The 10,148-nt window shown below is 34.9% G+C and overlaps 1 protein-coding gene across 1 annotated transcript; it reads left to right on the plus strand.

Moving 5' to 3' along the window:
- Positions 1–2,051: 2,051 nt before the first annotated feature.
- Positions 2,052–9,674, plus strand: CSTF64 (cleavage stimulating factor 64). Its single transcript, XM_089726134.1, has 10 exons — positions 2,052–2,401; positions 2,601–2,679; positions 4,003–4,177; positions 5,276–5,309; positions 5,404–5,648; positions 5,735–5,812; positions 6,220–6,255; positions 6,340–6,855; positions 7,949–8,266; positions 9,236–9,674. The coding sequence occupies exons 1-10, from the start codon at positions 2,368–2,370 to the stop codon at positions 9,383–9,385; spliced, it is 1,665 nt and encodes a 554-aa protein (XP_089582260.1). The 5' UTR covers positions 2,052–2,367; the 3' UTR covers positions 9,386–9,674.
- Positions 9,675–10,148: the final 474 nt, after the last annotated feature.

Here is a 10,148-nt window from a genome sequence, read left to right on the forward strand (position 1 = left end):
GTAATTGTTCTAGAGTAGTGACGAGCATCGTTCTTGTATCATTGAGAGGAAGCTAGTCCTAGGCGAGCATGAGCTTGGCTCATTCTCAAATGTGTGAGTACTGATAATCAACTCGACTGTAAGGAAAATCATTGATTTAGTTGCCACAAATGTTACTACGGGGCAATCATGATATTATAGATATAAGGTTAGCTCTTGCATTTCTATAACTTATGCAGATCTATTGGAGGAGATATTGGGAATATGGGAGTCATTGATTGAATATTCTATATTGTCTAATGGCAGTATTTGAGCTCAAAAATTTTTTGAATGTAACTTTATTTTTAGTGATACATGGTAGTGATAAATTATGATTCGCACTGAAATTGAGGATTATGTCTAACAAATTAGTAGAACTAGAAGGGTTAGTGCAACCGGTGTCTTACATCTTTTTCTTTGAGTAAGATTGAAAATATACTATCGATTTGGTCAAAGATTTGGAGGTAGCTAACCAGCTTGTGCCCTTAGAGGTGCAAGAGATGGAATGGTGGGACTAATGTTTGCAAGGATCAAGGTGGAATCCATCATTTTGATTCTGATCCTAGTGGCAGCCATTGCGATTTTAAGGTCATGGTGGCATGAGGGATGGTAGCTTTGTTGGCATTTATAGGATAAGGGATGGAGGCTTTGGTGGACGTGATAAACCTAGGGATGTCCTTATATCCAATCTCTGTTTGTTGATGTCATTTTACTTATTTTGCTTTTGTCGTTGTATTGATGGAAATAAGGTTTTATAGTAAGCAACATTGGTATAGAGATTATAGAATTTCAACCGTTAGAGGACCTGTTAAAAATGGAATGGAAGGATATTGAGAAGGGAGTGAGTTGTGTGTGTTTTGGCCCAACTCCATAGTGAGAGAGAGTTGTTTTTTAGCTTTAGAGTATTTTGGACTTTTTATCATCATCTAACGGAAACGAGCCTGGTTTTAGATGGAAAGACTATTTAATGAGATAGAACCAAACTTTGGGACTAAAAACATGATATACAAAAGTATGAATGAGTTGAATAATTTTGCAAAACCATAGGGATGAAAAAAATATTTGCCCTTTTAATTAGACATGGTCAGTTTAAAATTTTTAAGATGTTGAACTTGAACTGGCCCTTAAACTGTCGGTTTCATTCTGGTTCTGGTCGATTTCGTTGCGGTTCCAATGAACCAACAGTTTTGATCACGGTTTTTGGCGATACGTATATATTTTTTTAACGTATATATTTTTTTAAAATAATAATAATTCGATTCTAAGGTTATATATATATATTTTTAAAAAAATAATATGAGTTTAAATTATATTGGTGAACTTTATTTTAAATAACTTTGAGAATGTTCATACTCACATGTAAGAAATAAAATTAATTAATTTTATAAAATAATCAAATAAATTATCATTTTATTTTGTCTAAATGTTATTAATTAAATAAATTGTTAGAAAAATGCTTCAAACAATGTAAGTTTGAACTAAGTAAATAATTTAAGAGGAAAAAAAAAATATTAAACTTCGATTTGCATCAAACAATAAAATTTTAGATTAAATATTTCACTTTTTCTTTACCATTTTATTTTATTTTGATTTTTAACCTTCAGAAAAGTGTATTTAAAAAAAAAAACCTTAAGTGTATCACGTAGTAAAAAATTATTTAGACTTTTAGAGGTGTATTGAATGTACTAAGTGATTATAATTTTGAAATTAACAATAAAAAATTTACAGTTCGAATCAGTCTAGAACTGACGATTTTGGGTTAATTATGTTCAGATTTTATCATTTATATGAACCTTAACCGGCTCTTGAACGCCAATTTTAGTTCAAAATTTTAAACCGACGATTTTGATTTGATTTGATTTCAGTTCATCGATAATACGGTTCGATTTCGGTTCAAATTGAACAATGGGTATGACCATTAATAATTTATCAATTACCACACTTTCTTTCTTTATTAATAATTAAATAATTAATGAAATTAAGAACAGTCAAACGCCAGAAATGGAATTGAAATAAGAATCATAGGCGGAAGTGAAAATCAATCCTAATTCCTATACTAGGTAAAATTAACCATAACAAATAACGATGGTGTCTTCCCTTTCAATCTCTTAGTAACGTCGCAGTCTCTCAAACATTCTGCTCTTTCCTCTCTTCGCAATCCAATAATCTTTCCTCTCTTTCTGACGCCAACAGGAACAAATTCTATTCCTAGACAGGATTTTCAACAATAAATAGATTTGTATTCCATATATACGCCGCCGCTCCATTGGTAAAAGAAGGAGGAGTTATGTGGAGAAGGAAGAAGATGAAGCTGTGCTTCACCTTCTTCTTTTTCTCTTGTTAGAATTCATGGCTTCGTCTTCTCAGCATCGCTGCGTTTTCGGTAAATTAATTATCTCTCTTTGGTCTTATTAATTGCTTTGGATTTATTGTCTTGCAGCTGCGAATTTGAATTCGGAGCTGATTTGTGAGATTTGAAGTTTGTTTGCTTACTTTATCGTTGTTGGTTTTGTTAGTTCTATTTTCTTTTCCTTTTTCAGAATTATATCTTTTTTTTTTTCTGGTTTGCTGTATGGTTGTAGTTGGGAATATACCTTATGATGCAACTGAAGAACAGCTTATAGAAATCTGCAGAGAGGTTGGGCCTGTGGTGTCTTTCAGGTCAGGATATTTGTCTTTAATCTTGAATAGTTAAAATGGAGCTCTTATTTACAATTTTTTGCCCTATTTTATATGAACGGTTGCAGTTTTTGAAAAGGTTTTGTCTTTATGGTTCCTTTTATTCTATCTTGAATTTCAATCATTAGGGAACCTAGTATTAACTGGAGTTTTTGCATCAAACATCCAAATTTCTCAGGAATTCTCTTATGAAAATTGAGGTGTCTCTGTGTCAGTTCTACTTTGGTTGGCACTTTGTTTTGGTAAAAGTAATCAAAGAAGAAGAGGAATGGGAAAAGGGAAAACATCTTGAGTGAACAATTAATGGGATACGACTCTGCTTATTCTGAATTGATGTTTAATTGGTAAATTAGGAGGAAAAAATTTCTATTACCTAGTTAGATGAAGTGATGCAACATATTTGAATATCAATACTTGTATGTGTTGGTAACTGAAATGGTGTAGAATCATTTGGCTATTGTATTTCTGCTGCAAACAGCATGCTCATTACTGCTTATGGGCAATATTTCTCGCTAAAATCCTTTGTAGTTTTGTAGACACTTACATTGAGAAAGATTCCTGAAGTGAAAACAATGAATTGCAATGCCAACAAATAATGATATCTTTGAAGCCAATATCTCCATATATGTAACACCTCACAGGGGTTCGACCCAGTATTCCTAATTGTCAGTTCTTCTGAATCTTCTCACAAGTTGGGGCCCGTTTAGGACTTGGTGCTTCCTGCACACTAGGACTGTATTTGGTTTTTAATCATTTAGCCTGAAGGATATGGTTCTAAAGAAGCTAGTTAGCAATGTCTAGTTATCTGCAACTATGTTTTGCCAAACCAAGATTCTGTTGTACTAGTAAAGTTAGTAAAATGAGTATAAGATGATGAATTGTTATTGAAACAAATATCCAGTTGGTTTGGACAGTGATTTGTGAAAATAAATTTGTTGAATTTGTTGCAAATGATGGAAGTATAACTACAGATGTGACTATAAGATCAAGACATAAAGGTCATGTTTTGATAAAGCAAAGAGTAACAGCTGCGGAACAGTTGTTGGCTCATTATTTAATTACTGTTGCCAGTTTTTAAAGTCCTTATCAAGGCATATCTGCCTGACAATATTATAGTCTCTATAAGAAAAAATATGATAATTAGACAAACTTTGTGGTTTATTAGTTCTCCCATAGAGTGGATGGTTTTGTTTTTGAATTTCGAGTAAAGTGATCTGCTTATATTTCCAAATTCTTATTTTCCCCACCGTGGAGGTAAATTTCTTTTCTTTTGTCTCAAATTATTTGTGTTTCCTTTCGTTTCAGGTTGGTCATCGATAGAGAAACTGGGAAACCAAAAGGTTATGGGTTCTGTGAGTATAAGGATGAAGAGACAGCTCTAAGTGCTCGTCGTAATCTCCAGGGTTATGAGATCAATGGCAGGCAACTACGAGTTGATTTTGCTGAAAATGACAAAAATGCTGATAGAAACAGAGAGCAGGTAAAGATTAATTTTAAGACCTAGTTTCTGTTTTGATGGTTCTTTGGGAAAGGGCATGGGAGTTGATCTCCATGACCCTTACCTGAAATTACCTCCAGGAACACCAGCTAGTAATTAATGCCTAGCTCTGGAGCTTATTTGTCCCCTTTGTGTTTTCATTTTTCTTGAAGTCATGTCATTCAGATATTCTTGCCTTATTTTCTTATAATGAATAGCTGTCAAAATCATAGCACAAGACATCAGTTAGATGGCATGTATCCTTACTCTACCTGAGTGGTAGATGCCCATTTACAGCAGAGGTGCCCAGGCACATATAATCGTAATCATAATGCTACCTTTACAAGAATGGCATTTGTTGAATATAAAGTAATATCTTTCTTATGCTATCAATCTCATGACGTATTCTGTGGAAGGTATGTTAAACATTGGGATTGAAGATGTAGTTGTATCATAGGGAAAGAATATCACTAGGATGGACGGTGAAACTTCTTGAATGAGGAAAAGGATCTGATGACCCTGAAAGAATTGAGTGAGGAGCTGTGTGGAGTGCGAATCTCATACAGTTTATAGAGTGGCAATAAAGGTGATTTATCCATCAACTTTTCCACTATCACTCCTAAAAACAATGACTTAAAGGATTGGGTTAGGGCACTGCTGGTTCCCCAGCATGTCAAGTGATCATGAATATTGAATAGTAGATGCAATGTTGGACACTGTAGATGTGTATTGCCTCACACTAGAAGACTTGGATTAATGAGCTTTGTTATGTAATAGGTGTGTTGGTGCGCTTAAGGGCGGTAGAGTTTTGGTGAGGCATTGAGTATAAGCAGATTCACCCATTCGCTATCAATACACTCAACTCAGCTATGGTCCATGTATTTCCAATTTATTCTATAGATTCAAATTATTTGAGAAGGAGTTTGAATTTGTATGATTCTAACAACTATGTAGTGTACTAGTTAACTTTTCCTAGATATGTTTTGTCTTTATGTCATTGCAGTGTTTTTCAGCTCTGAGTTTATTCATTTCAAGTTCCAGTTTTTATCATAAGGTTAAAACACAAAGGCTAAGGATTACTAATACTTATTTATATTGCAGGGCCGTGGGGGTCCTGGATTGGCTGCAAATGTTGGTCCGTCTCTTTTTTATCCAAATTTCATATGCTGATTTATCTTTTTTCAAATGAATGAATCCTAACATTCTCTTTTCTTACTTTTACATTTCAGATACTCAGAAACAAGTAGGGGGACCAGCAATCCTTGTGGAATCTTCTCAGCATCAGCCGATTGGTCTCCATATAGCTATAACTGCTGCAACTGTGATGGCTGGAGCTTTAGGTGGTGCTCAGACTGGCATGCAGTCAAATCAAAATGGTTTACAGAGTCAGTCAGCATTAGCCAGTGATCCGTTAACTCTTCATTTGGCCAAAATGTCTAGGAGTCAATTGAATGATATTATGTCTGAGCTTAAGGTATTCATTTAAACAAAGCTCCTATTCAATCTGTTTTCACGGATTGCATTGATTGCTGATATAATTTTTATTTCTGTTTTGCAAAGGGAATGGCCACAAAAAACAGGGAACAAGCTCGCCAGTTGTTGCTTGCTAGGCCACAGTTGCCAAAGGCTCTTTTTCAGGTACTCATCCATTATTGCCTATTCCAACAACATAAGAGGCCTATTAATATACATAAATCTTTCAGTCTCAGAAATGTTAATTAGTCATAGACATTAGATTTTTTTTAAAAATTTCTTTTTTCTCCCTTATGAGGCATTTATAGACCTTAGAGGTTTGTCTGGGTGCTCACTAAAACCATTCATTCTGATGCATTCATTATTTTCATGGAACATAGCTGTTTTCTCTATGCTCTATCTGTTAATAATAGAATGGCTGTTGACATTTGATTTATGTACTTTCTTTTCGAATGAAATTTTGACCTTTGGGGCATAATGCTCAGCTGTTTCACTTATGATTGTATTCTGCGATGAATTTTCACTTTTGCAATTATATGGTTTGATAAATATTTGTCTGATATTTTCTACAGGCACAGATAATGCTACGAATGGTGACGCCACAAGTAGTATGTTTCAATATCTCCAAATATATTTTTTTTTCAGGTGTTAGCTAGCAATTTACGACTAACAAATGCTTTTGGAATTTGCAGTTGCAGATGCCTAATATTCGGCAACCTCCAGGACAACCTGCACTTCATTCTTTGCAAGATACTCAGCTGGGTAAGCAGTCTGCAATTCAAACACTCCCTGGGCTTCCCTCCCTTGTGCAGAGGATGCACTCTGGTTTGGTGCCCAAAATGCAAGAAAGTCAATTCTCTGCCATGCCTCCAGCTTCTTTGATTCAAAACCAATTTTCAGCACATGCACAACCCATACTGCCTAGAACACAGATTCCACAACATGCTAATAGCAATGTTCCTCAACAAGCCACATTACCAGGCCAATCTGGACTTCCGTCGCTTCCTCCTGTACACCCTGCTGTTAGACCACAAATTCAGATGGGAAGTTTGTCATTTTTAAACAAACAAATGCCACCTTCATTGCCACAGCACTCAGCGAAACAGGTTGGAACTGCAAATTTTGGGCATACCTCTCAGAGGGTTCTTCCAAATACAGCAACACAATCGTCTATTTTATCTCGCCCTCCTTCGAATGCTGCATTTCAGGTACCAAAACTTTGCCTGTACCTCTTATCATCTAGTAGAGATAGAAGTAACAGAGATGCATGCTTTGAGAGGAAGTAAACCCCTCTTGCATTCACACCTGCCATATTGAGTGCTTAGTGATGGGTCACGCCAATTCCTTTTTGCTCATGTGGAGATAATTCTCAAATGGGCAAGTAATTGTTTCTATTTTGCAAAGCAAAAAAAAAAAAAAAAAAAAAAAAAAAAAAAAAAAAAAAAAAAAAAAAAAATAAATAAATAAATAAAAAAGGGTGTAGCAAGGTCATTGTCTCTTGTATACTTGTGTATATGGGTTGCATCTGATTACATTTTTTAATAGTGAACTTTTGTAACTTGGGTTTGAAATTTGTTTGGAAGGGAGGAATGGGTGAAAGGGAAATGAAGGAAAGAAAATAGAAGGGGAAGGGTGAATGGACAGAAATAGGAAGGTTAGGGAAATATAATGCTGCATCTGAATTCATGGATTTGAACGAAATCCGTTGTTTGGATTACTTAATATTTGGGTTTGATTGAAATCCATAACAAATTTTAGAGGCTTAAGCATGATAGACTTCAAATAACTTGAGACATATGCTATTCTAAATACACTTTATGCTATTTTTATTTAAAATTTTGAATTTAAAATTTATGATTTGAAGTCAAAATTCAAGAATCCAAATGCAATAGAAGAAAATTTTACCTTAGCTCCTCCATTAGTCTATCTGTGCGAGGTGGAGAGGAAGTGAGGTGAAAATAACCTAAATCACTCATTCACTGCTGCAAAATTTTTTTCTCATGGAAAGATGAAAGATGTTATTTGTTATCATTAACTTACTCTCTGCTTGCAATCCCTTTATTTTCCTCCATGCATACAGGAGAAGATAAAATAAGTTTCTTCACACTTAACCTTCTTTGCCCATACACTTCAGTAACTTTGTTTTCTTACTCCCTTCGTCCCTTTTGTTTGCAAATGGGGGAATAGTGAGTTTTGGCGTGTATGTGTACAGATTATTGATATGAGTGCATGCAAATGTTTATAGTTATTTCTATTAGTTAGTTAATTGTTTATGCTGATATCTTTGTACTGTGTAAACAGCCTGGCCCCCCAATATCATCAGGCTTGTCAGATGCAGTTGCCAACGATGCTGATAGATCTATCCAAGCTCCTGACAATATCCGCAGAAATAATGCATTTTTGCCTGTGCAAACCAACGAGGTCAATGATTCTAAAGAACCAGTGAGTCGTCCTTCAAAGCTGCTAAAAATGGATGATGGAAGAAGTGTGTCTTTCTCATCTGGGGCTTTGGATGTGTCTAAAGCCACTACATCTGGACCGTCCCAAGCATTCACAGTGCCTGCAAATCCACCTCCTAAGTCAGAGGAGTTGAAATATTCTGAAAAGCAAGTTTCTCAGGTAACACCAGTCATCCACGTGTTTTCCAGTATGCATTCACTAGTTTGATCTTTCAAATAGCAAATGTTCACATCTGTTTATGGGTTACGACACTTTATGCTGGTGGATATGAGGCAGCGTGAATTTCTACTTAGAGCATGCAGTGGTGCAGCCAGAAATGTGGCAGCATCATCCACGGACAGTAAAATTTTGCGAAGATATTTTAACAAAAAAAAGAAAGAAATTATTAGAAGTTTATTCAAAAGGCAAAAATGATGTAATTTATTTTCAAGGTAATTATATAAATGTATTTTCCCAAGGAAAAAAATGATTAATTTGGAAAAAAATTACTTCTGCTCTTTGCCAGTGTAGGGAGAAAGTGTCTAGTGACTTCAATTGCTACATAATTAAATTTGAGGTTGCAATTCATAAAATTTGAAGAATTCTGCAATTTTAAAAGGGTGTATAGCTTAGGAATTTTTGTTAGTAGCCCATGTTCTCCCTCTTCCCTTCTTCCAGTTGAGAAATCGGAAATAGCCTGAATTTTGGGTCCCAAATAATGTATATAAATATGGAAGCAATCACTTACATATCTAGAGCATAGGGGATTCTACAAAGGTCGAGTCATGAACAGCTATGGTTGTACATTAGTTAAGTTCTTAATATATTTAACTGACAAGCAATGTAGTGGCATGACATCACAATGGCTGTGAGATGAATAAAATTATCATCATTATTAATGGTAACTGTTTCGGGGCTCTTAATTCTTAGTTGGCTATACATCTTTCCTTATACTAACATAACTTCTATGCTTATAGTGGAGGATGGAGAAAAATTACACTGAATGCCATTTTTTTTTTTTTTTTTAAAAAAAGGGAAAAACATTTCTGTAGTGCATATATGATATTCTAAACTTGAAATAATCTTTAATCTGAAAAATGCTTTTTCTGGTTCCTTGTTTGTGAAGTTTAGATTGTTTCCGTTTTGCAGCCACAGCTTCCACCAGATGTGGAGTCTGCATTACTGCAGCAAGTGCTGAATCTCACATCGGAGCAATTAAATTCATTGCCACCAGAACAGAGACAACAAGTTATTCAGCTCCAACAGGCACTTCGGCGAGATCAGATACAACCATCATAGCAGGTGGAGGGAAATAGGAAGTGCTGATGCATTGTCTGTTGTTTTGCAGGAAAGATAGTGCCTGCTATTGATTCATCTCTAACCATCTCAATGCATGTAAAATGATAGTTCACATAAGGTCCAGTTTTGGATGTAAAATGCACAAGCATTATACCATCCATGTAACGTTTATTAGCAAATGTGAAAGAATCATTTATGAGAAAAAGGAAAAGAAATTTTGTGTAGCTCTTTCTTTAGCATTGGAGATCAACATTTTCAGTAATCTTTTTGGTTTTTATTTGACTTCGAATATTTTATCCCTCCTTCACTTCCCTTGTTGGAAATCACAGTAATATATGAATAAACATTACCGAACTTTGCTACATCATTATTTTAACACTCTGTACATCTCCCGCCAAATTTGGGACATTATCTGTAATTCAACTTATCGAGATGCACATATTTTAACCTGTTTTACTTCCGACTTCACGGAGAATCCCCATGATGAACCTAGCGATGATTTAGGTTCAGTATTCACCAATGTTGTTGGAAGCCAACTGGACTGGTTAAACTGGGAATCAGTTGGCCATCCGATTCGATTTGATTTCAACATTGGCTCAGGTTTCGGAAAAAAAAAAAAAAAAAAAACTTGGTTTTTCGATAAACTGGGTTGAACCGTTGACAAAAATGGAAAAAAAATGAATCATTTTTCAATAGAACCGAAAAAACAATGCTTTTTTCTGCTAAAATTGAAAAAAATCGGGTTTTTTTTTTTTAATAAAAA

Source organism: Jatropha curcas, chromosome 9 (genome assembly GCF_041381405.1).
Source record: "Jatropha curcas cultivar XTBG-Jc1 chromosome 9, XTBG_Jcur_1.0, whole genome shotgun sequence".
NCBI classification, from domain to species: Eukaryota; Viridiplantae; Streptophyta; class Magnoliopsida; order Malpighiales; family Euphorbiaceae; genus Jatropha; species Jatropha curcas.

What these genes read in the sequence shown, in the direction of transcription:
- CSTF64 (XM_089726134.1), top strand. Translation starts at nt 2,368, where the DNA reads ATGGCTTCGTCTTCTCAGCATCGCTGCGTTTTCG. An exon ending in GGGCCTGTGGTGTCTTTCAG is followed by an intron (nt 2,680 to 4,002) that starts GTCAGGATATTT and finishes CTTTCGTTTCAG; the next exon opens with GTTGGTCATCGATAGAGAAA. An exon ending in GAATGGTGACGCCACAAGTA is followed by an intron (nt 6,256 to 6,339) that starts GTATGTTTCAAT and finishes TGGAATTTGCAG; the next exon opens with TTGCAGATGCCTAATATTCG.